This window comes from Zingiber officinale, chromosome 5A (genome assembly GCF_018446385.1).
Source record: "Zingiber officinale cultivar Zhangliang chromosome 5A, Zo_v1.1, whole genome shotgun sequence".
NCBI classification, from domain to species: Eukaryota; Viridiplantae; Streptophyta; class Magnoliopsida; order Zingiberales; family Zingiberaceae; genus Zingiber; species Zingiber officinale.
This window is the reverse complement of record NC_055994.1, coordinates 7,231,548-7,257,321: the sequence shown is the minus strand read 5'-3', so window position 1 is coordinate 7,257,321 and position 25,774 is coordinate 7,231,548. Positions and strand designations below refer to the sequence as shown.

Here is a 25,774-nt window from a genome sequence, read left to right as displayed (position 1 = left end):
ATAATTGCCCAACAAGCTTGGTGCACTGTAAATGCCCGCTCGACATCTTTTCTTGCAGCCTCTTGTCTTTCTTTATATTTCATTTTTTTCGGATTTGGGCCAAGAAAAACTCTTGATGAAAGTGGTTCATTCCGGATATATACCATATGTTAGGTAGTACCCTTTTGTATATTGTGTAATATTCACAATAAAATTAACCTCTGGTACATCTCCTTTTAGACATAATTAAAAATAGACGACTCATTAATCACTGTGATGTTATTATGATATCCAACAACTCAAAAAAAAAACATGTTATATCCACAAATCGACAGATGCGATCGCCTCAAGCACAATTGTTGAATAGCCATTGTCGCGTCATGTGTATTGTGCTCTCCACGCGATTGGACAATTTTTCTAAATCCTAATGCATGCAATCAAGACTTCCTAACATCATGCATTTCAAGCAAACAAGCAATATCAAGTTGCATTGGGTTTTCTTAAGTACTCAACTCCATGTCACACATTGGCAAAAGTTGGACAAGCATTCGAGGGCAGTTGTTTCACCCATCTACAGGTATTCGTCCAATTGGTCGAATCTGCCCAACCCCCAATTTTAAATATCTACTGGGATGATTTCCTAAATTAGTGACTATGCGCAAAAATAACTTTTTCCTCATTTGTTATTGTCGTCGGAACATGTCATTGGTATACACCAACTAGAAATAATCACTGACAAGTTGAGTGTGTTTAACTATATACGTTCTTTGTTAATTGACCTTCGTTATGTACTGTCATAATAATTTTGCATAAATTTAACCACTCTAAGTTGATTGTACACTACTATCATGTACGGTTCATTGATATCTAGACACTACGGATGGTTTGCAGTGGTCGGTAGGTAAATGGATGGTGCTTGAAGGGATGGTGCTTGAAGAAGATGACTCATCTTCGGATGTTGAACTTGAGACAAATATTGAGATCTGATCAGGCAGCTTTAGCTATTGCAGTCCAATAGCTTTCGCAACTTACAAGATTTAAGCATGTTCCTTGGGTTGAAATACATTGATTGAACTAGGAAGTCAAGATCTGATGAAACTGCATTTAAATCTATCTGTTTTTGCAAGTACAGTGCAGAAATTAATCTTCCAAGTTCAACATATTTTGTAGAAGAGATTGAAGTTCTATAGCAACTGGAATTAAGATTCAACACATTTTAGTTATGGCCAATTCTTTATAGGTGGATTAGTTGACATACAGAATATTGTTCATGGAGTTTCTCTTTGATTTATGAATGAAGTATTAGAAAATCTGATATGATCGAAGTAAATGATTCAGCACTAGTTTTATCTTTGCCAAGATAATTTGATGGATTGAATTGTATGACTTATTAGTTTATTTAGTAGAATTTTATACTAGAAATTATTCAAATAGGAATAAAACCTATTTTTAATCAGGATTCATATAACAAATCAAATATAATTAACTAACAATGATAAATTGGTTGTTTATTGCCTTCTAGAAAAATTGATGTGGCAACAAAGGATAAGGCGGCGTAGGAATCGAAATGGATTTGATAGTAGATTAGAATGGAAATGAGTATCATTATTTCAATATAGTGTTTAGTTAATTTAATATTTTGGAATGAGAATCAATTCAAATTCTAAAAATGCCCTTGAAGACCACATCCGTCCACATCCTCCTCTCTTAAAAATGTCCTCTCATCTCTCAAGAAATGTCCTCTACGTCCACATCCTCGACTATTTTGGCGTTGAGAAGCTTCACAAGATTACTGTCTCGACCAAATTGTGACCTTGAAGACCACCATCTACACGACGAATATATCGTCTGATTGGTTAGAAGTTACATACCCCTAAATCAAACGCCACCTAAGATTTTAGATATATGTTACAATTGGATTTGTAGACGATTCTTACTAGACAATGTGTGCATTGTAAACATAATGAATAAGAAAAATGATATGCTCAAGGAAAGAGTCACAATGCAATGCTTAAGGATAGACGCATAAAATGATGGGACTCACAAAAAGTGAAATGTTAAGTCATGAATTTATATGTTTATCCTTGAACATTCACTTTCCCTCAGTTTAGAAGGAGAGAGTCTATTCCACATCCGACTTTCCTTCACGAGTTCAACCGGTTTAGGCAAAGCTCCCCTTCCTTCCCCAAGCTTTGTGGTCTAATCCATTCCACTCGACATTGATGAGATTCGAGGTTACAATATCTTCCGGCACGCCCCATGTGGTCCTTCTTCCACAAGCCACGATCCAATCCTCCATTCAACTTTTAGTCTTAATTGTTCTTGTTAATTGTTGGTGTTTTCTATTCATTTTCCCTGCACGTAGTTATTACATTTGAGTTTGGTACTTTAGCTTCATTAATCTGCTTACAATGTGTTTGATGAAATGTTTCTTACAATAGTGTTGCTTTAGTCATGCAATTTTCTTTGATTCAAATTCCTGCAATGTTTTTTTTTTATGTACTTCAAATTAGTTGATCTTGTTAGTTGGTTGTGGATCATTTTTCTATTGATTTCATTGTGATCATAGATTAGTTTCATATCCTTTGTTAAGATCTTGGTTAGGTGCTTAGGTTTTCATTAATTGCAATTGCTCACTTGACTTGATCTTAGGATTTAGTTGAAACCTCAAAACCCTACGGAAACTTTGTCTAGAAATTGATATTCACCATCATGTTCTTCGAGAGATGATCCAGGTCATGCCTCTATGCTATAGTAGTGTAGCGGAGTTTGGTAATTAAATTGCAAGCGATTATTAGTTTGCAAGTTGCTTTAGGAAAGTTCTAACGTCTCCTCCTTCAGTTATTGAGTCTATAATTAGGTTCGGAATTGAAAAATTCATTGTGCTTAGAATCATGTGATTTGGTCGCTCCCCATTTTCAAATTCAGCCGTATGCTCCGTAGTGGTAGCACTAGCCATTGGCTTTAGTCAAACCGACCAATCAATTAAAAAACATTATGTGCTTGACTTCAAGGCCAGTAGTCGATTGTTATAGAACAACAATCTATTGATGGTTGTAATCGAACCGACCAATCGATTAAAAACTCTTCTGTGTCAGAACATTTGACCCATAGTCAATTGATGTTTGACATCAGTCAATTGCTAGAAGCAATCAAACTTATGCACAACAGTCGATTGCTAGGCCACAACAATCAAATGATGTTCACGCAGTTTTTCCTTTTCAGATTAAACGTGTCGGTTATCCTCAAAAACAGCAGCAATTGCCGCTGTTTTTCGTGTTCTTTGCTAAAAGACATGAGAAACTCAATAACAACTATGCAGTTTGTCCTTTTCAGATTAAATGCGATGGTTATCCTCAAAAACATCAGCAACTACCACTGTTCTTTGCGAAAAAAACAAGAAACTCGATAACAAAGTCTATCCTAGGTTTTTTTTCTCTATTGCTTTTTTGATGAACAAGGATCATTTTACACCAGTAACTTAAAATCAAGTGCAAAACATCGAAAATCGACGAAAATCCTAACTTTATCACTATAAGATTGATGAAACGACCTGTTTGATACCACTTGATGAATGTTTTCTAAATATGAATTTTAAACCGTATGAACTAAAAAAAAATAGAAAACACACAAATAAAGACGATGAAGGTGAATCACCTAAGTACAAAAGAGGCATTTTTCATATCTGCATCGCCTTGAAATTATCACCTTGATGTTTTTTTTTCCCCGTTTTGCATTATATCAAACCATACAATTTGCCTTTGTCCTCCTGAATTGAATTGGTTTCTATTCGATCCAAAGTGTGATCTTATGTACCTTTTTTTAATGGTTTGATTCATTTATCTAGTGGAATTTGCCATACCACACGGATTAGTGAGATCTTTTGGTCAGTCTCGGATTGATATCTTTATGCAGATTCAAATATCTGTGTATTAACATGAAAATCATTATGTTTGCATTGTAAATTTTATGCTACTAGATGAAAAAGTGCTAAATTCTCAAACCGTTTTGTGTTTGCTTTGAATAGGTACTCTTATTGCCTCATTCAACAATTTTTGAGGATTCTGAACTGTTTTCATTGGCAGGAAACATAAGCAAGAAGAGGAGATTGCTAGAGGCAAGACTAAGGAACCGTAAACTCTTGGCTGAAGTCAGGTATTACATTTTGTTTCAACATGAATCATCCACAGTTGAATTTTTTTTTATGTTTCAGAAAGATAATTGCCTCTTTTGAATGTCACATCCTAGATTTTGAGAAGAAAACTTGAGACCTTATTTGCAAACCCATATCATCAGGTTAGATTGAAGGAACCATCAAATACAACTCCAGTGATCAAACCTCCTACAGAAAAGAAACCCAAAGTATCTGAAGTTGCACGCACAACAAGTAACTACAGTACAGATAACTTGTATGCAAATGCATCATGGTATCAATTTAAAAGGAGGTCTCAGAAAAAGCCAGCCAAATCCATAAGGGTGATTATGTGTGCTCTTAAAAAGCATTATTCTTGTAGTGGTTCATCCCAAGGGAAGTCTCCTCTCAAAACATGATGACAATGGAAGCTACAAATGCTATCACTTCTACAACTCTTCGTGCGAATGAACTATCCTTTAAGGTATAGTCACCCTACCCAACAACTTATACAGTTTCATCTTTTGTCGACTTGCAATATTAAGTCAGTTATTAATTTCAGTTGGAGCAGTATCACATGCAAATGTAGAGACTCAATAGAGTGCCTATGATTGGAGGAGGCTCAAATGACAAGTTAGCAATTTGTAGAGATCTTGGAAACAGCTCAAAGAAGATTAGTAAGAGAGAACTCTCATGGAGAGACCCACTGGTGTTGAAGGCTTGAAGTCTTGATGTGAATTTTGTCTTGCAAGAGTTGACACAAAATATAACTCTTTTCTCAGTTGCCATTAGCTCATGCAAGATGAGATGGAGAGGACATCTGTTTTACTGTCACTAAGTGGTTCGTCCATGTTCATCTAAAGATATCTCGTTAAGAAGTGAGTTTGCCTATCTTTAATCTAAATGGTACCATTTGAATTCATTCAGTTTGATTTATAAATGAATTATGTTCTAACACACGGTATCACTGAGCAAGTGATAGATATCTTGGCTTACCTCAGCCCAAGAATCACAGATATAACATAAAACAAGCTTACATTATCTTGACTTCTGTCTGCGACCAAGAGTACCTTCAGCTTCTTGCATGACTTGTTTGTCCTGATTAATTTTTTGGGTGTCATCAGATATTGTCATCATCTTTCATTCAATTTACTTCAATGCAAGGAACATGCTTGATCTTGTGATAATCTTCTCCAGTATGTTTGTCGACCCTTCTCTCTATCATTTCCATTCCGCTTATTTCAATTTGTTTGAGCTCAGTCAATCTTACAAGTCCCTCTGGTAGCATTCTCATGTTTTTGCAGTCCCAAAGTCTTAGGTCCCGAAGGAGAGGCATTGCTCCCTCTCCCACTTCCCACTGCTCCATGGCACTCAATCTATACAGTAGGATCTCTTGGAGACGAGGAAACCCTCGCTTTGGAAACACCAAAACTCTTCCTACAAATGCATCAATACGCAATTGAAGAGTTTGAAGGTTTGCGAGAGATGCCAGCATCGCAATATCTTTATCCTTTTCCAACCTTGTTTGCCAAATAGCGAGATAGATCAGGTTGGAAAATATGCTGGAATTTTCTGCATCTATGTGAATCCTTGCAGGCCTTGCCCATGGTCCTCTCAAATACAGAATCTGAAGATGACGGCAACAAGATGAAGTTAGGAGGACACTCACCGGCAACGATTCCCCAAACAATGTCAACATCTCGAGCCGGGAAAGGTTCTGGATTGCATTGGCTAAAGCATCCCCATCAGAGCTTGACATGTTCTTCAAATGCAGTCTTCGAAGATTTCTCAGCTTCTCCAGTACACCACCATCACATATCCATGGACCACTTGAAATATTCACAAGTGTCTGAATGTCCTCCGGGCAGTATGTTGCTTTAGGCATGCTCGTGTTCTCGTTATTGAGGAATACATGTCTCAGTGTTCTGATTTTCCAAAATGCATCCGGCAAATGTTGAATCTTAGTCATTCGAATATCGAAAGTCTGCAAGTGGATGAGGTTTCCGATGGACGAAGGCAGCTCCTCCAATTTTGATTGGCTCAAATTTAGATACCTTAACAGGATCAAGTCCCCAATCTCCTTTGGTATGTGTTCAATGGGCAGTTTCTGAATATCCAAGACTCTGAGGAACTTCGCTCCGGCAATGGCAGCTGCCAGCGGTCTCTGAAAACCTTCATTCAGACAAACTACAAGTGACCGTAGTTTAGTGGTAGAGCAGTTCAATGAGATATGGTCATTGGCATTTTCAGTGACACTGAGACGCCGTAAAGCTCTTGGATCATCTTCACCTATATCATCAATGGACCCGAAGAAGTGAAGCTCACGAGCTTCATGACGTGCTAGATCAAGAAGAAGATCATGAATGCGAACATCCCGTGCATAAAGGTGATCCACTCTTTCCATTTGTAACATGGACCTGTCGATCAAATCCTTCAAATATGCCTCGGCGAGGTCCTCCATTGTTTGATCCACTTTGTCCTTGGTTTGTATGAAACCCTCAGCGATCCATAAAAGTCTTATCCTCTCTGCACTGATACTATAATCCTCAGGAAACGCTGCAAAATAGAGGAAGCAAGGCTTCAAATGATGCGGAAGATCATGATAACTGAGAGCTAATATTCTGAGGATTTGGTCTTCTCCTTCTCTGAATTCATAAGAAATATACTCCAGCTTTTTCCTCCATTCACTAGCTTGATTTGTACCTCTCAAAATTCCTCCAAGCACCACAATGGCAAGAGGCAGTCCTTTAGTTTTTTTGAAGATATCTACCTTGAATTGCTCCAACTCCGGCGGGCAGCACGCTGTGCGGAAAGCTTTCCTGCAGAACAAATTCCAGCTCTCTTCCGCATTCCAAACTTTCAGCTTGTGTGGAGGAACATCGGCAACGTTCGCAACGTTCATCTTGCGTGTGGTCAGCAACACTCTGGATCCAGTCGATTCTTTTGGGAAAGCTGCTTTAATGGCGTTCCAAGCTGCCACCTCCCAAATATCATCCATCACGACTAGGTACCTTCTTCCGTCGCTCAAGTGCTCCCACAACTTTTCCTTCATCTCTAGTTCTTCCATGCCTTTTTCTTCCCCATCCTTGAAGTCAAACACTTGCTTCACAATGCTGCGCAAGAGTTCTTTAACCTCGTACTTCTGCGACACGAACACCCATGCCTTGCGCTGGAAATAGTTTTTGACATCTGTGCTCCTGAAGATCTTATTCGCCAGCGTTGTCTTGCCCAAACCACCAGGACCGACGACCGAAAGGACAACGCGAGATGTTGAACTAACGTCGAACAACTGCCTTTTGATGTCTTTCATATCTTCGTCAAATCCGACAATGTCTTCTTCTAGTTCAAATCTGTAGATGAAATGATTTGTCAGATCCAACAAAGTTAACCACGAAGATGCTAGAATTATTTACCTTCGAGCAAGCGTTGCGTTGGCTGCAGAGGAGGAGGAGGAGGAGGAGGAGGAGGAGCCTAATTGGACGCCAAGTTGCGATGCTTGTTTGCATACATCTTGAAATCTGGCATGGATGTCCTGCAGGCGGCTCGCGAGCCTATGGCGAGTGCGGATCCGGGAGGGGAAGGCGGCGATGCGTCGGAGACGGCTCTTCCGGCCGCCGTCGGCTGAAGCGCGGCCTAGCCGCGTCGCGTATTCGTCCACCAGGTCCTCCATCTCGAACGCCAAGTTCCGGATCTGCCTCATCCACTCCTGCAGAGAGTGGCTCTGCTCGTATCTGGGCTTCTGGTCGGCATCCCTGAGAAAGGATTGAATCAGTGCCAGTGTTTCCGTCAGCGACTTGACCTCTCCGTCCACGTTCAGGAGGCCGACGACCTCGCTGGAAGCAAGCTCGCCCAGCTTCCCCACCACCAAGTTCACCGCCGTGTACGCCATCTCTGCTTCTCTACTCGACAATCCACAAGATCTCAAACAGTCAACGATAAATCTTCATTCATAAAGCTAGTGCTGAATTATTTACTATCAGATTTTCTCATACTTCATTCATAAATCAGTGAGAAACTCCATGAAAATATCCTAAGAATTGGCCATAATTAAAATGTGTTGAATGGTGAGGTGATGATCAAAGTCAAAGTGAGACTCTACCTATTTGGATGAACTAGCTCTCAAGTGTAAGACCCTTAATATAATCCCAAGTGAATTATCTGATCGGAACTATGGGGTCAGCCTAGAGCCAGTTGGCCCAGCGCTAATTGGATTTATGGAACTTAACTCCCCGCCTCTCGGTATTTCATATGAGCCAGATTCTTAGTATAATCCCGAGTGGGCACATGATCAACTGGAGCTACGAGACTTAACTCTTCACACTTTATGAGTCTAGCTCTTAACATATAGATGTCAAGTCCGGAGCTAATCAAATCTCAACTCCTCATTTCTTTAAGGTAACTCTTAATATATAGTCAGTCGGCCAAAAGTGCTTGCCGAATTTTTCGAAACTTAGCTCCTCATGCCTTAAGGACAAGTCTTACAGTATATGATTGGTTGGCCAAAGAGCCGACTGTACATTTAGAGTTCAACTCCTCAAGGGCCAACCCCTCGCATATGGCGGATAAGCTTAAGAGTTCGTAGGACTTATGGGGCATATCTCCCCCATCTTTTATAAACAAAGTTCTCAGCATATACCCCATATACCCACCTAGATCCAGAGTCGATCAAATCTTCTTTAGGAGACAATATTATCAAGGAATCACAGTAAACCTGTCATAAAATAACAATTTTTCATAAGAGAATAACAATTAGTCTGATATGTACATGTAATGGAACCTTCCTCTACCCGATGCATCTGTTAGGTAGAAGTTTCATGATAATTTGGTCATATGATTTGTGTACGATTTCCTTACGATTTTGATGTCAGAAGCAAGGTGTGTTTTGGGACTTAGTTAGAGCATGTACAATTAGTCTTCTAGATCGCTAATCTTACTCTTTTTGCCAAAGCTCTTCTCTCTGACTGTTAGCATGCATTTTTGAGTGTATACATTATGAATTTGAGGAATTAGGTAATTGGTAGAATAGAAAAGAGAATAAAGGATTAGTTATGTTGCACCTTTACCTATAGATATTATATGAAGGTGAGTATCAGTGTAACTTGTTTCTCCTATGAATAATGACCTTGGCCTCTTCCTTGATATGGATGACTCATTATTGATTTGCTATTATAGACAAGTAGGAAGATGGAATATTTGGAATGTATTGGTTATGGTAGAGAAAATTTTGATTTATTCCTCTCTGCCAACTTTCAGTTGGAATGTTACTTATGTGAAAGTTCAAAGAGTTTTTCTGAGATAATTGGTTGTAAACACTAACAAATTTGAAAATTAGTTGATGTTATTGAAATCAGTTGGAGATTTTTTTTAATCTTAAAAATGACTGTGCAAAAAAAAAATGGCATTAAAATTGCAACTTTTAGAATGTTAAGTTGTGTTGATGTAATTTCCCTGATTTAAAAGGCATGATTTAGACAATTTAATTCATCCAAAAATCATGACAGTTTGTTTAATTTCTTGTTGTGCCATGTCAACCTTTTTGGTCTACTATTGTTAGAATTATTTAGCTGGGAGTCCAGCCAATGTATTTACCCTGATTACATGGGCAAAAAATAGTGGAGAAGATAAAAGTAGGAGAGAGTACATGTTCGGGGAAAAAATGGAGAGACAATGAAAAAATGAGAAGATTAAACTACACTATTTTTTTCTAAGCCGATCATCACAAATATACAAAAATAGAGGAGAGATGAGTGATTAGTTTATCACTCAAATGTGTAGCCTATCATATCACTTCTTTACCCTGCAATTGTCAAGATGTGATATCTTTCTTAGAAAAAAAAATTAAGCAGGTTGGGTAACGTCGAATTTGGGATGATCGATCAACTCAGTATCTTTTAGTTGCATATCTTATTTGGAGGAAAAATTTCTACAAATTCGTCATATCTGGGACTCGAACCGCAAGTGTCTGGATAACAACCTAGATGCCCTATCGTTGCACCATAACCCCGGAGGCGTGATATCCTTCTTAGAGCATCTCCAATAGGATGTTAAATGAGCATTATAATATCCATTTAACACCCCTCTCCATTGCAAGAGAAAGGAGAGAGAGTGTTCAAAGATTTGAACACCCTCTCTCTCATTTTTATTTTTATTTTTTTTATTGTAAAAGTTTTAATGTTATTTAAAAAAAATAAAATTATTTTTTTTACAAGTAAGATTATTATTAAAAATAATAATTTAAATATTTTAAAATATATTTATTTAATATGATATAATTTTAAGATGAGTGAGTGGACGGTGGAGCCGATAAATAATGAGTATTAATATTAAAAAGGATGTGAGTGAAAGAGATATGTTGTTATAATGAATATGTGACAGTGGACCCCATACTTTTTGATGAGATGATGAGTATTATAATGACGATGCATTATGGATGCTCTTAAAGCAGAGAGCCACAAAAGATGAACACAATTGTTGAGGTTTTTTTTTATAGGGTACATCAGAGTATTGTTAATTAAGTTGGGGTTTGCTAACCTTATTTCATTGATTGAGAGGCTTGCTTTAGTCAAGCAACCTCACAGAGAGACTCCGAAAGGCCTCATAGTGGGTTTGTGGGGCCGCTAGAGATGAGCATAATCATTTTTTGTTATCAACTGAAAGACCTCATAGTATTTAATAGGTGGCACAAAAGGCCTCATGGTAAGGTTTGCGCTCACAGATGACTGTCCAAATCTTGAACTCACTGGAGGAGGATTGTTGGCCATAACCGGTTCCAAATTCATGGGTGAACTTATACATGCTCAAGATCCATTGCCCGTTACATATTCAGAATTAGAAAACAAAATTACCTGCGTCTATTGCCACTATCTCCATCTTTTCTAGTCAACTAGGGATTCTCTTCCTCTCTTATTTATATCTTCTCTCTATCTAGTTATCCACTTTATATTTTTCCTGCTGTTGCCGAATCAGCTCCAGTTCTTCGTGAGCCCATGGATTTAATGACAGCTTTGCAGCTGGTGTTGAAGAAGTCATTGGCCCATGATGGACTTGTTCGTGGACTTCATGAGGGTGCAAAGGCAATCGAGAAGCATGCTGCTCAGCTTTGCATTCTAGCTGAGGGCTGCGACCAAGCTGGCTATGTCAAACTGGTTAAGGCACTGTGCAGGGAACATAACGTGCACTTGGTAATTGTGCCAAGTGCCAAAACTCTAGGCGAGTGGGCTGGGGTGTGTCTATTTACTCTGCCTTTTCGCCATCTCTTTTTCTATAATATATCTTCCTTTTTATTCCTCTTACTTGCTAAGAATTGAGATTATGTATTTGCTGGATACCCGGAGATTTTGGAGAATTTAAAATTATAAAATTTAAATTCAATTTATAAGAGAGATGATCTAAATGGATAATCTTAGGCTGTCAATAAGTACTGATTTCTGCTACGTGTCGAAGAGTAGTAGATCGGACCAAATCGTTGAGCGGACAGATCTACTGAGCAGCAGGTCTATGTTGTCAAGCTAAGCAGTTGGGAGTGTCAAGTTCGATCGGATAGAGTAGTCGCCCGAACGGTACTGTCGGGCGAGCAGACAGATCGGGCGAGTAGACAGGCAAACAAGCCGGTTAAGCGAAGCAATATGGCCGAGTACGGATAGATCGATTGAAACAGACAAGTCGGGTGGCAGGCAGGCAAAGAGCGGACAGATCGGTCGAAGTAGACAGGTCGGGAGTAGTAGCGGGTCGAGCGCAAACTGGTCGATCGGGCGAAGCAGACAGGCCGGGCGTAGAGGCAGGTCGAGCGCAGAGACCGAGCGAGTGGTCGGCCAGGCTTCGACGCCAAGCGGGACCGACAGAACAGAGCGAACAAAGGACCAAGCCCTACGAGAGTTGCAATTTCCTTGAAACAGATTCACTCCACCTCCGGCAGTACTTCGAGGTTTACTCGGGTAGTCTGTTTCCGAGTATACAACAGTTGACCGTGAACTTCACCAAACACTGGTGGTCACGGCGAACTAAGTGACACCCGATTGCTATTACGGGCACTCCGCCGAACAGGAGTTGCACGACAGAGGAGGAGGAAACACTGGTACCTTCTCTGTGTCTAAACCTATGATCGTAACCTCCTTTTATATGAGCTCAGATCAACGGCTGCTTTAATGGTCTTATTCGTCGAGCAATGAAACGTCCACCATTTCACTCATGTGGCAAAACATTAATTGTTTCACTTGAGCAAATTTTACCTCGATCGATCCAGCATTCGACACGCACAAGTCGTACCCATACACGAATCAACATGATTCAGTGCAATCCATACCCTAGATTTGGGCCCCCCTGTGCATCCACAGGTGAGAGAAAATCTCTCCCCATGCACTTGTTTATATACTTAATGCATGTGAATCAATATAAACCAACTTACATGCCAGGAAATTCTTAATGTGGAATTAAAGTCTCATTCACAATAAAATTTTCTTCTCTTCCATTTCTTCTCCATTCACACATAATCAACAGTTGTCTAGACCATTTGATTGTTTCATCTTCTAAATAGTAACTACTATTTATGCAGCTTTGCAAGATCGATTCAGAGGGCAAAACAAGGAAAGTGGTGGGATGCTCGTGTTGTTGTGAGGGTAAAGAAAAATCTATCATCAAATTTCTTAATAGAAACTTAAATTGACTGCCTGCAAAATTTTAGCTATTTATTCTGTTTAACGATAGCTATTATTGTTTCATAGCATCTCCGAATTGTAATTTGCTGCTTACCTGCATTCCATTTTCATTTCTGGCAGGATTATGGTGAAGAATCCGAGGCCCTTCACATAGTTCAGGAATATGTCAAGTACATTAAGTATTGAAGTTTTATTCAACTTTGTGGTTAAGTTATGAGAAATTACTATGATACGGGAAGAAGCTGGTGGTGATTTAGACGCTCATTTATTACTATGATATGGGCCGATTGCTCATTAGTTTTTTTTTTTTCATCACCCGAACCGAATCATCCTCGACCATTTTTCTTCCTCTAAAATTCGTACACTTTTGTAGTGCTCCAACACGCTCGGAATCCAACTCCAAAGTCAACTCCAGGAGACCATTAAAAAAATCAAACTGAACCGGTTAAATTTAAAACTTGCACGATAAAATATTATTCTATATATCTGATTAATGCACTTAATTATCTATACATTGCTACAGCTTGGCTAACAAAATACAACAGCGGTTCGGTTCAAAAGTAATCGAACCGTACGGGTTCGTTGGGTTCGGTTCGAGCCTGGCCGGGCACCGTCGGGGGGCGGTTCGTGCGAAGCAGTGCCCATTTGAGGCCCTTGAAGAAGCCGTGGGCCTTGACGTCAGCCGCGCCCCGTCGCGATCCCAGGCGCGCCGCCGGGTCCTTCGCGAGCAGGCGGCTGATGAGGTCCCTCGAGGAGGCGTCGGAGGGGCTGGTCGCCGGCGGAGGGAAGGCCAGCGGCTGCTTCACGATGTTGCGGAGCGTCGCCTCGTTTGTGGCCCCCGCGAACGGGGTGCGGCCGTAGAGCAGCTCGTAGAGGAGGATGCCGTAGGCCCACCAGTCTACGGCGCTGCCGTGGGGCCCGCCGGAAGCAACCTCGGGGGCGATGTACTCGTGCGTGCCGACGAAGGAGCACGAGCGGGCACCCACCGGCTCCGCCACGAACCATGCGGGCCGGGGAGGCGGCGACGTCCGCCCGCCTCGGAAGGGGAGGCAGGAGGGCTCGACGCAGCGGTCGCCGGTGAGGGACTCAAGGGTAGGGGAGGCGGTGGATTCGTGCGAGAGGTCGAAGTCGGAAAGCATGATGTGGCCGTCGCCGCGAATGAGGATGTTCTCGGGCTTGAGGTCGCGGTAGACGATTCCGAGCATGTGGAGGTATTCGAGCGCCAGCAGCACCTCCGCCGCATAGAACCTGCCGACGTAACCAAGCAGAAAGATGCGGTTTTGATCTCAAATGGACGGCGAGAACACCAAAGCTCAAACAAACTGAAAGAAAAGATTCAATTTTGTGTTGTAAAATTGAATCACAGACCTGGTGGCGGCGACGGAGAAGCGGAGGCGAGGCTGGCGGTGGCGGAGGGTGTGTAGATCGCCGCCGCTGCAATACTCCATCACCACGCAAGAGTAATGGGGGGAAGCGTCGAAGTCAGCGAAGAGAGTAGGGAGGAAGGGGTGGTCGAGGACGCGCAAAATCCTCTTCTCCGTGTCCGCCCTCTCCTGCTTCTTCTTCTTCTCCAGCTCCAGCTTGTCGACCACCTTCATGGCGTACGCGCACGGCGACGCGTCGTCGTTGAGGCAGCAGAGGTAGACGGTCCCTATGTCACCGCTCCCGATGCGTCGGATCAGCTTGAAGTCTCGGGGGCCGAGGACTCCGTCCCCCGTGACAGACGAGCTCCGCGACCGAATGGCCGCCCACGCGGGGTCAGACCCGCGGTGGGGTTTGGAGGGTAGCCTCGACGGAGCGCAGAGGACCTCGCCGGAGAGAATGTCGTGAGCAGCCAGTGTTAAGGAGGCGTTGAAGGAGAGGCGCGCAAAGCTACTCCGGCTGTCATCGCCGCTACTACTCATCGAGCTCTCGCTCGAATTCGAAACCTCCATTCCGCTCTCACCGTCGGAATCCGGCGCCAAATCTAACATTTTTTGCTTCAAACCTTCAAATCTGCACTCTTTAAATAGCCAACATTAGCGAACAACACAATCGAAGACGACGACGACAAAAAAATCCAATCTTTTTAATTTCCAACACCAGAACAGAGCATCGCAAGAGAAGAGACATCACTCAGACAAAAAGGAACAAAAAAAAGACACTTTTTTTTTTTTTGAATCTTTCTCCGGAATCAAACCGGACAGAACTCCACCGAAAGCGATCCTCTCGTCAACAAACGAGGCGACTCACCGAACATTGAATTCAACAAAGCAGCAGCAAAGCGAAGAGAAGCGATGCTATTCCCTCCCGCTCTTCTCCATCAGTATTTAGTCCAAGTCAAAACAGGAACCAAAGGAAAGAACCAAAACAGTCCCTTCAATCTCCGTCACATCCGATGCATTCGGCACCGACTGCAGCATCCAAATCCAGCTCCGATTCCTGCCGCAAGAAACAGCAAACAACAGTTGTTCTTGGCGGAAAAAGGGGGCAGAGGGGGGGAGGAGCTGCAGCAGTCGCAAAGCCGAGGGAGGGGGTATCACGCTACTCGCCACGCGAATCCACTGTCGCAGGACCTATGCGCGTCCATGGTATTTATATGGGACGGCCACCCCAACAGCTCATCAAGATTCAAGAAGCAAGCTAGCAGCACCTGCGTTGCGTTTGCGTGTTTCCGGCGACAACTCTAACCGCAGGTGAGAGTAAGTCTCTGATCACCTACGAACCCAAAGGTCGCCTCCTCACGTGCCTCCCACGTGACATTTCTCCGTTGACTTACTTCCCATCCCGTGAGCCGCAGTTGACAGCATGCGGTAAATAAATAAATAAATAATTTTTTTTTGATGAATTAAATAATTTTATGGAAAAATAAAAATAAAATGGGTAGGGTTGATGGAAGACAAGTCCAGAATAATTGCATCGAACCAGGTCAGAGATGTACTAAAAGTAAGATATCGTATGATATGCCGAACCACGACAAACTTTATTCACATGTTTAATCACAACAATAAAAATAAAAAAAATATAATAATAATAATAATAAAATCAATTTTAATTTATCGTGGTGGGCATTTAGCATTTTGCCTCACGAATATATGATATATTCGAATTATGTAGGGGACCAAATGCATGGCGGAAATAACATTAAACATTTGGGTGATTGGCACATAATGTCCCTTTTAAGCTGTAAATCCAATGTCCCCCGGAGGTACACCAGGTGGGTCCCGCTAGTGATGGGAACAACTCGTCGCAGAGATGCTTGTTGGTTGGTTTACCTGGGCCAGCATCATGCTGTATAAAAGGAAGATTAAACATGTATTTTTATTTATTTATTTTAGAAAAATGATGAATTAATTCAAATAATGAGTTTTTAGTTTGGGGAATTAGGGTTTAGGTGGGTCCCCCATGGACACCCCTGCCTAAATGGTTCATTCACAAACTAAATATTTCATATAGGAGCTTGATGTCACCCTTCTTATGTTCGAATTTTTTTTTATTTGAATGGTTTCTATGCCGATATATCAATTATAGTAAAAAGGTTATTACATTCACTTAGACGTCCCTTGTAGTCTGCCCTCAAGTTATATGAAAAAAGGTAAATTATAGAATTAGCTTAAATGTCGATATATCAATACACATTAGTAATCCAAGCGTCAATATGATCGAAATGATTCCCTTATGATCAAATCAGTAATAATAAACTAAGAAAAAAGAAGAAAATGGAAAACACAAATGAGAGTGAAAAACTTACCTTTAGTGACCACCTGTCGCTATCCACGTGGGTCATCACATTTGCCTACGAATTATAAGGGATATGGAGTCATATAGGATGTTAGAGATTGTAGGATCGAAAAGCGCTAGAAGAGAGGAGGGGAAGGGGGTAAATAGCGCTCGTGGTTTTCACATTCATTTTTAAATAATCGATCAAAGATACGCAGCGGAATAATAAAACTCAAACGCAAACACTAAGATTTTACTTGGTTCAGAGCCTGTGCCGACTCCTACTCCAAGACCTGCACGTAAGAGTGCTTTTGGTGGGTAATTACTATAAATTCGCAGAATTACAAGTACAATGATTAAATGCAATAATGAAAATTATACCGACAACTAAGAATAGAGAATTTAAATCTTCTGATCATCAGAGTCGAGTTACGGCATATACAAGCTAGGCGCAGTCGAAATATTGCTAAAATCAAGTCTTATTATGGCTTCTGCTCGAACCAGCAATATACAAGCTGCTGAGGGCGCCTCCCATCCCCATGCGAGGCGCCTCCAATCAAGACTTTTATTCTGAATCTATAGCGTCGATAAACTCCACAGCACTCGCTGCTTATCCACCCGAAGGCGCCTCCAAGCTCCATAGAGGGCGCCCTCCATCCAGCGTCCAAGGCGTCTTCAGTAGCCTTGGAGGGCGCCTTCTGCCCTGCTGCACGGATTCTTCGACTAATTCACCTAAGGCGCCTCCAAGTTCCATAGAGAGCGCCTCGGGTACTATTCATCCGAGGCTTCTCATTTGCAAATCCCTTCCTGCAAGGCATATTAGTCCACAAACAAAGTATATCCTATAAAACAAAGTTAGCACAATAAAATACAAAATAATATAAGTATTTGACAGTCATCGAACTGTCCGATTCAGACTTCGAATTTCCTCCGAAAATCCTAAGTCGAACCGACGCCTACTGTTCCCTCACTGGGGAATGCGTCCTAACCTACTCCACTCAGGAGAGTTTACCTATTGATAGATCGAACCTCTCCAGACCGACTGAACTTTCTGTCTAAGGTTACCACCCCTAGAACCTAGGGTTACCACCTCCTAGGGTTTTCCATACCTTAGGGTTACCTCCCCCTAGGACCTAGGGTTACCTCCCCCTAGGACCTAGGGTTACCATTCCCTAAGGTTTTCCACAACCTAGGGTTACCACCCCCTAGGATTTTTCACCAGTCTAATCGCAGCTAGGACTTTTCATCATCTAAGGTTATCACCCCCTAGGACCTAGAGTTACCACCCCCTAGGGGTTTCGACCTGCTTAGAATACACTAGGACTTTTGTCTAAAAACATTTAGGATTTCCTGGAAGCTTATTCAAACTTGTTAAATCACAAGACAACTTAACTTTGGACCCTTTGACATAATTAAAATCCAGGTTCGATCATCAGATGATTCCCGCACCAACAGAGATATGACATCGTGCGTCTCATTTATTATTGTCGGTCTTGTCAATGGTAGTTACTGACAACTTTATATCAAAGCCAAAACTATGGGGATGCTTGGATATTCAAATGGGTAGATTCGATTCAGCAAAGATATATATATTTTTTTTTTTGTATGAAATGCTCTTGTAATTTAAACACACAATCTTGAGGATGCTCCCAATCGAGAATACTTCCATAATATAATGTATATGGAAATAATTTTTGATCGAGGAGGTTCCCAAAGTGGTGGTAAAGGGTGAATACGTTCGTCCCAGTGCCCACGTCAACCTGTCCTAGGGTCAACATGGAAAAGGTAAATCATGGGCGGCTAGTAGCCGTTGGAATAATGACTAACACATAAAGGAGACATTTATCTCGGTAAAACTAGATCGTCTCGAAGGGACGAGGAGGTTCCCAAAGTTAATACATGGTTAGAGTCCTATATTATTTCGGAGATATTTTGAAAGTAAATGTAGGATCAAAGTCCTGTGTAACCTGTTTTAGAGGCATTCTAGATGAAGTCGTGTGGCTTGTTGACATACCATCTTCCTGAGGCATCGACTCAATAAGGCCATGTTCCCGAGTGTATACTTACTTTCCGCGCGAGTTCATATCCTGAACATATATGCTTGTGTATCTCAAACTGAAAAATAAATAAAAAAGATAGTTCTTTTTTAATAAAAGATGATAATGTTCCTCTCAGATGACCTAATATCATAAAGGCAATCCACGGACTTCCATACCCATTGAGAATCGATGTAGATTTATTTATGGCAACATGTCACTATGTGAATCATTTGCGTCGGCCGTGGGGGCTAATAAGATGATTCTTTCGAAAAGGCCCGACAGAGTCGATGATCTGATGGAGAAAGGGATTAATCAGAGAGTTGGGTTGTGAGGAAGAGATGATGCCGCCACTTTTGGTGGCATTAAACGCCCACGTTAAGGGAGGAAAAGAGTTTGTTAATGATGGGCAAAAAGTAAGGTTTCAGAGGAAGACATGATGCCCAGAGGGCCCGAACTGTTCACATAAATTATGGCATCGAGTGTGGAAGCTGTGGAACTTTTCGTCGTTGATGAGGACGAAGATGAAGGTGAAGTTGACGTGACTTTAAATCGATGCTCGGAGGGAAGTTAGGCTCCACCTAACTACAGTTATGTTCTTTTTTGATGGGAAAGAACCCTACTCCCCAGTTTATTACTGTCGTGTTCGTTGGAAGGTTTAAGATTTAAAATTTAAAGTTTAAAATTTAGGATTAAGGGTTTAGAGACGAATCTCGGCTCCTAGAGCGCGGGTTCAGATTTTAGAAAAACGTAATTGGGCTGTGGGCCCAATTCAGATCGGCCCATTTGACCCATGAAGCTACGGATCTGGAGCCGTATACCATTCTTGTCTTGGAACTGGAGCGATCTAAATTCCGCACGTACGTATTTGTACGCGGTTCTGTTAATCGGTCGGCGATTTCTCGTCGGAGGATACGAGGGGCGGGCGATCGATCGATCGATCGATCGGGGATGTAGATTTCCTTCTCCGACGGCACGGCGTGAGGAATTTCGACGCCCGCAGGTTGGTGCTTTTTATTCCCTTTTTCGCGAGTCCGTGGGATTCATCTGGTTTTTGAATCCCTCCCCCCTCTTGTAGACTCTTATTAGGGTTTCGATTGGTTTTCACCCGTATGTTACGAGAGTCTTGGTCCTGTATTTTCGTTAGGTTCGGAAAATATCCCCTACGAAGTGTGATGAAATTAGTGCAATTTAAATGATTAGATTTTATTTTTTGTAACCATTTCATCCTGATTCTGTTAAATCCTTTTCTTATATTTCTAGAGACTATAAAAAGGGACCACGATTTGTTTGCTGTTCTTTCTCTCTTGGGATTTCACATTCTTTTGTATCCATTATCTCATTGTAATTACCTTTTGCTATTATGATTATCTTCCTAGTTTGAGCTTTTGTTTTCAGAAATTCTAGTTTGTTAGTGTGTCAGCTCTTGAAAGCCCATGCCATTTATTGCAACATTACTCATTCTAATTTGAGGTTTATTTGTGTTTATCACAATTACAAATTTCAAGTGGAAATTTTTTTATAGACATTTGAATCCTGTAATGCCAGACAAAGTATCTTAGTCATCCTTATTTCAGATATGAATTCTTCTTTAAACTAATCTCCATAAACTTGAGGACTTTGTCTTTTATGGTTCATGAATATTAGATACTGAGGCTTGTTCAAACAGCATTCTAGACTTATTAGGTGCATTGACTCAATTAACCATTCTGCTTTTATACTTTGAGAAGGTAGAAATTGATATGGTCAAATATACCTTCTTATTCTGTATGCAAAATAAAAATGATATTGGTTTGTGTCACCTTTCTGTCAGTTACTATGCCAATCCACAAACATGAAGAATTGCAAATTAAATCCCAATCTTTGGATATCTGGAGGTTTGGCACCTCCAAAGTCATGTAGCAGATTCATCAGCTCCTGCACCATTCGAGCCACCGTCTTCAGGCAGTACCAGCCATGTTGTTGAAGCATCCGATACTCCAAAACCGGGTGAAGTTGCTCCAATTGTTGACACGAATGTAACTAATACCAACAATACTCTTACAAGGCCTGTGCCTCCTAGGCTGTGGCAGAACTATGGTACTAGTTATGGAGGTAAAATGTTGGGATCTTTTCTGAAATGTTATCTTCAACATTTTTATTAAGGCACTGTAAGTCTCTCATTTCTTGAGCAGGTTATGGATCAAGCATGTACAATTCGAGCTATGGATCTGGCATGTATGGTTCGTATGGGGGTCTTGGAGGATCATATAGTGGTCTTTATGTTTTTTTTTTTCACTCTCATTTTGAATCTCGATGACATGTTTGGCTTATTGTTTTCCAATATGGTTTGCAGATGTAAGGTGTTGTGAATTTCTTTTGTCAAATTTCTATACTAATCGATCAGAATACTCAGGCCTTTCACTTGTTCATGGCCGCTCTTCTCCAGATTAGATTTCTAGCCAAACTTGGCTCTATCTTTATTCTTCCAGGATGCCACAATGATTTTTGACCAGGTAGCAAACATCTGCAGTTTTTTTGACCGTTCCGTATTGCTATATGGTGAGCTTGCAAGATTTGTATTGAGGATACTGGGCATCCGCAAAAAGCCTAGAAAAGAACAACTGGTACGTCGGGCGAATTCCCAGCTCCTCCTGGCCAGCATTTCCCGAGGGCTCTAAAGCTAAACGGTTCATGGGGTAATGTTTGGACTGATGATATGAAGGGATCTTCTTAAACAAAGGGTAAATTCTTTCTGCCCAACCTAGGAACTTATTCAAGTTTTGGAGGAATACCAATATTTTCTCGTGTGATATAAATGATATGAAGATATTTTTCAATAATTTAGATAGTCAAAATGATGTATTTTTGTTGTCCATTTGATATTCATTCATATCCTAACCTTAGTCTATGCTTTTGCTTTCGGGACTTCATCTTAGCTCTCACCTTTTACCCATTCATAATCAGAAAGTTTCAAGAACAAATGATGCAGGTTATTGAATGGCCTTTTAACATTGAGCTGCTTCCTTGTTATGGTGTGACTCTGGGTTTTGCATTGTTTTTTTTATATTCACTTTTAGAATGCATTCAAGTGCAATGTAAAATCGAATTTCAAACAAACAAGCTCCATCAGCACAATTTAGTCCATAAAGCAGTTCAAGTAGCAGTAGTTCAGGTCCATAATAAGGCAGTAATTCTTTCATACAATAATGCATAGAGGATTTCGATGCAGATGATCTTGAAGTCCCCGATGCAGAAAAAGCCAAGAATGAATTGCCTAGAACAACCATGTGAATGATGCTTTCCATTTGGTTGTCCAGAGTTGTGGAGGGTAGTCGACAAGCAGTGCTGCCACTTCTTGATCACCCCTCCGCTGCATGTCTCTTCAGACTTTGAGAAGATCGCAGCAGCCATCAGCTGCTGTTCCTGCTGCTGCTGCACCCCATTTGCCGTAGATGTCACTTTGTTCTCCATTCGTCATATTGAGATGGGAATGGAGATGAGACGGATGCAGACGCCGAGCAAGAAAGTTGTCATGATCTATCAGTTCCTGAGTGCACACGCTTGAGACTTCACAGCCTGATGCGCTTGATGACCCCCCGATTGCGGAGTTCAGATTAGCACTCTCGGAGCTTATAAATGCCGCAGAAGGAGATGGTGTGCATTCCTTTTTGGTGTTCACGAAACGGCCACCGCAGCCTCGGACTCTTCGCATGGCGTGGAGATGGCGTGACTCGTGCAAATATGGCTGTTGAAAAGCAAAATCAAATACAATCCTAAGAACAAAAGGTCTTGTACTCCATGTAAACTCTCAGACATACCTTCCTAGTTTTACCAATCTTCTCTTTATCTGCCTTGGCACGAGCCTTGCGCCGACGGAGAATTGCATGGAACTGCTTTGCATTCACATAGATTGGTGCTTCGGTCGTCATCTCCATTGGTAAAAGCACACGCCCGTCCTGCAATTATGCATCATTGACTCATTTGTAATTAGAATCAACAGAAAAACCACATGTTTAAACTTTTATGATGTATTTGGGTCATTGAAATAGTAATTCTATTCCTTAAATTCTTATGTTATTTCTAGATTTGAGTAAAAAACAAACTAGAAATAATATTAATTCCTATAGAAAGTATTTCTCCTTTATTTGATCCAATCTGAAGAGATTTGAGGAATATATGATTGAGAGGTTGATAGAGTCATTTCAGACATGCACAAGCTGATGTACCCATAAAAGAAAACATTTTACAAAGCTATTGTATGATAAACCATGCTTCAGTTAAATATATTCACTTGTGTATTCGATACACAAGATACTTAGACCAAAAAGTTTTATTAGTTGTGTATTCAATCGAAAAATACATAAATCTAACCATCTCACTTGCACAAATGATTCACAATTGGACTAAGGAAGAAAAGCTACAAAAGACTTAAAAAGAGTCATTGAAAGGGAGAAATAAAGGAGACTAACCATTGCTTGAGGTTCATAAGTTGCATATAAACCATAGCTAGCACAAACCTACATCGACATCGATACGATAAACAAATAAACTTTCTGTGCGATATCATGGGAAATAACAACCTGCGGTAGACTGACCATCAAATACCTGTTCCAAAGCACCAGGATTATCCAGTAGTGATGATTGTAGATACAAGGGCATAAATTGGTGCTGAATCTTCTGCTCCTTCCCAATATCGTTGGGGCCTAAAATAGGGATGACAATGATTGAATTTATCGTAACAATTATGAGTTAGAGTAAACACATCATGCTTACAACAAAGACAACAAACATGAATCTAGATAAAGGATCTTACAACTATTCAAACATATCGTCTTGATTAGTATAGTATCTTCCATATGTATGTTACTTTACATTTGCACTGCTAACTAATACACATGTTTACATTCAGCAGTGAATGATTTCTTGTAATTATTGATTTACCTTTTGTAACTTAAACATCTCATATGTAATATTGTTTTATTACATTTTAGCTATATATCCCTACTTTTTTGTTAGCATTCAGGAATAAAGTAGTTAATTGAACCCAGTGCATTACATGGAAATTCTGCTGAACTTTTGAATTAAGTTCATTACACAGTAGAGTCCAGCATTTGCATCACCTATAGTAGTGACACTCCTAATTCCAAACTTAGATTATTGCAGGACTTACTATACCATGACAATGAACTTACTATACAATGACAATGAACTTAGATTTTACTTTGCTTATTTCCACCAAAGAGATTGAAATAAGAGCAATCAAGGAAAATCAGACTCAATAACCTTCTGCAGGCAATGATTACAATAACAAATGCAACAAAAATGAGCATTTTCCTACACAAACATTAACATACAGTAGCATTAAGTTCATTATGAAGTATGAACCAAGTTATCATTTATTTAACATTGTCAAGTGCATAATAATTTGGACTTGTGTGATCGTCAAGAAAGTTATTTATCAAGATATTACTAATAGGGCATTGTGTGATCGCCATGTTGTCTTCCAAGTTGAGAAGATACGTGTGATTCCTACGATACCTCATTGAATTTACACATTCTACTTTCTCCTCCTACTCAAATTCATTATTCCAGCCAAATTGTGTTATGCTTTGATTTTCTTTTTCGCTCTATGAAAGGCTCAAAGGACCCAAAATTGAACCAAAGTCTTGTATCATTTTGATAGTACTGAATCTAAGGTGCTGCTATAATATTGTTGTGTATGTTCAAACCGAACCATAGCTCATACATAGAAAAGAAAGTATTCTGCTACATCATGAACTAAATATAAATTATCTCTACAACTAGAACAAAAGTCAGAATAAGTAGAAGGTTTCAACAAGAAGAACTGTTCCAGTAATGTTTATCATTATGTCTACAACATGGTCAGATCAGATAGGCCCATTCCCTTGCAAATTATCACTTCTCATTCAGTCCTGAGACAGAAGATGGATGTTAAAAGGTAAGCCCTGTAATGCAACGTCTAAGACAAGCTCTTAGGTTCCTAAAAGTCGGAATTTTCATAGAAAAATTCATAGATTGGACAGCCACACAACAAGACGGGAAAGTAGAATGAATCAAACAAATGATGGAAACTTCAGCAAGAACTATTCGATGAAACCGAGTACACCTTGAAATGGAGCAATTTTCATACACACAGTCGTTATTACTTTTAGAAATCACAACCAAAATTACCTGGAAATATAGACAACTTGGGTATGCAATTCCACCCTTTATCTGGGATTTCTTGCCTCGGATCTATAACATGATCATCCCCATTGACATAGTTGACATACAGAGGTTTCAGCTGGCCAAAAGGATCTCCATAATGGCTTTGAGATCCAACCAATAGAGGCACTAGATTTGAATGAGGAGCCATTACTTGGCTAACTCCATGATTCCTGAAGAAAGCTTTTGCATTGTAATCACTCCCCAAAACCCTAATCAATCAGAAACTTGTTTCATGCCTATCTTGAACTATAACCAACGCCAAAACCCAAACACAAACAACAACAGCAATCGAACAAAAAGCATCAAACTGATACCAAACATCCAACAGAACCAAAGAAGAAGGAGAAAGATGCAGTAAAAAAGACTCTACTTCCCCCTTTCCACCGCAAAACAAAACTTTCCAGGAAAGCGGTTCTCGCTTCTCTGATTCCCGTCCTATTACTGAGAGATCTAACATCCAAAACATACACACACACACAAAGAAAAAAAAAACTCCTTCGAGATTCAAACTTTCCATCAAAACTTGTTCGACAAGCCAAATACCAGAACCAAAACCAAGCATCCATCAGCCACAGGAGGCTGCAAACCCAGCTCGCACACAGCAATAACCAACCACAAACACACGCGGAGACACGCGAAAGAAGAAATAACACGAGCGATTGGAGAGGCAGCAGCGCTCACACTTCAGTCGAAGCAGCCGCCGAAACCCCACGATCCATCACGCGGTGAAGTGACTGAGACGCCGAACGGCGGAGGAGACGAGAACCAATGAGAGAGCAGCGTCAGAGCCCAATCTCTTCAAGGCATTGGAATCGAGTGGATTAATTGACTATTTTCCTGTGCTTTTTAATCACATTTACTCTTCCTTTTTTCTTGCCAGATTGTTTGTCTATAAAATAGGGGAAAATTTTAAATATTTAGTACAATATTAAACAAATTGAAGACTAAAGAATGTCAGTAATAAATTTCAAATGATTTTTTTCACAATAAAAAATTATTTGAAAACACACAAAAAAGTTTATGAATCTTTTTAAATTTAGTATCTTAACAATAAGCCGAACAGA

General features: G+C 40.5%; 5 protein-coding genes across 10 annotated transcripts; 2 read left to right on the top strand and 3 right to left on the bottom strand.

The window, feature by feature from the left end:
- Window positions 1-5,231: 5,231 nt before the first annotated feature.
- LOC121979555 (disease resistance protein RPP8-like) lies at window positions 5,232-8,330 on the bottom strand. Of its 2 annotated transcripts, none has more exons than XM_042531552.1 (3): window positions 8,211-8,330; window positions 7,525-8,010; window positions 5,232-7,461 (listed from the first exon to the last, which is right to left on the bottom strand). In XM_042531552.1, exons 2-3 carry the CDS (start codon window positions 7,998-8,000, stop codon window positions 5,256-5,258), a joined length of 2,682 nt encoding a protein of 893 aa, XP_042387486.1. In that variant the 5' UTR covers window positions 8,001-8,010; window positions 8,211-8,330; the 3' UTR covers window positions 5,232-5,255. The 2 variants fall into 2 exon arrangements, with proteins under 2 accessions (XP_042387486.1, XP_042387485.1); XM_042531551.1 differs by having other exon boundaries at window positions 8,104-8,221.
- A 2,474-nt stretch (window positions 8,331-10,804) lies between these two features.
- Window positions 10,805-12,951, top strand: LOC121979390 (40S ribosomal protein S12-like). The gene is made up of 4 exons (XM_042531383.1): window positions 10,805-10,812; window positions 11,040-11,334; window positions 12,663-12,768; window positions 12,860-12,951. The coding sequence occupies exons 1-4, from the start codon at window positions 10,805-10,807 to the stop codon at window positions 12,949-12,951; spliced, it is 501 nt and encodes a 166-aa protein (XP_042387317.1).
- Window positions 12,952-13,182: 231 nt separating this feature from the next.
- Window positions 13,183-15,340, bottom strand: LOC121979556 (protein kinase PINOID-like). 2 transcript variants are annotated; one of them, XM_042531553.1, is made up of 3 exons: window positions 14,998-15,340; window positions 14,134-14,767; window positions 13,183-14,013 (listed from the first exon to the last, which is right to left on the bottom strand). In XM_042531553.1, exons 1-3 carry the CDS (start codon window positions 15,002-15,004, stop codon window positions 13,320-13,322), a joined length of 1,335 nt encoding a protein of 444 aa, XP_042387487.1. In that variant the 5' UTR covers window positions 15,005-15,340; the 3' UTR covers window positions 13,183-13,319. The 2 variants fall into 2 exon arrangements, with proteins under 2 accessions (XP_042387487.1, XP_042387488.1); XM_042531554.1 differs by having other exon boundaries at window positions 14,134-14,760; window positions 14,998-15,338.
- Window positions 15,341-20,353: 5,013 nt separating this feature from the next.
- On the top strand, window positions 20,354-21,072 carry LOC121979389 (peroxisomal membrane protein 13-like; the record flags this gene model as incomplete). The annotated part of the gene is made up of 3 exons (XM_042531382.1): window positions 20,354-20,594; window positions 20,675-20,755; window positions 20,836-21,072. Coding segments are annotated over 3 exons (420 nt in total), but the record flags the coding sequence as incomplete, so codon positions are not given.
- A 516-nt stretch (window positions 21,073-21,588) lies between these two features.
- LOC121979551 (nuclear transcription factor Y subunit A-10-like) lies at window positions 21,589-25,536 on the bottom strand. Of its 4 annotated transcripts, none has more exons than XM_042531546.1 (6): window positions 25,392-25,536; window positions 24,675-24,880; window positions 23,088-23,185; window positions 22,952-22,999; window positions 22,301-22,438; window positions 21,589-22,227 (listed from the first exon to the last, which is right to left on the bottom strand). In XM_042531546.1, exons 1-6 carry the CDS (start codon window positions 25,427-25,429, stop codon window positions 21,865-21,867), a joined length of 891 nt encoding a protein of 296 aa, XP_042387480.1. In that variant the 5' UTR covers window positions 25,430-25,536; the 3' UTR covers window positions 21,589-21,864. The 4 variants fall into 4 exon arrangements, with proteins under 4 accessions (XP_042387480.1, XP_042387479.1, XP_042387482.1 ...); XM_042531545.1 differs by having other exon boundaries at window positions 24,675-24,919; window positions 25,392-25,525; XM_042531548.1 differs by lacking the exon at window positions 25,392-25,536 and adding an exon at window positions 25,254-25,356.
- Between the last annotated feature and the right edge of the window lie 238 nt (window positions 25,537-25,774).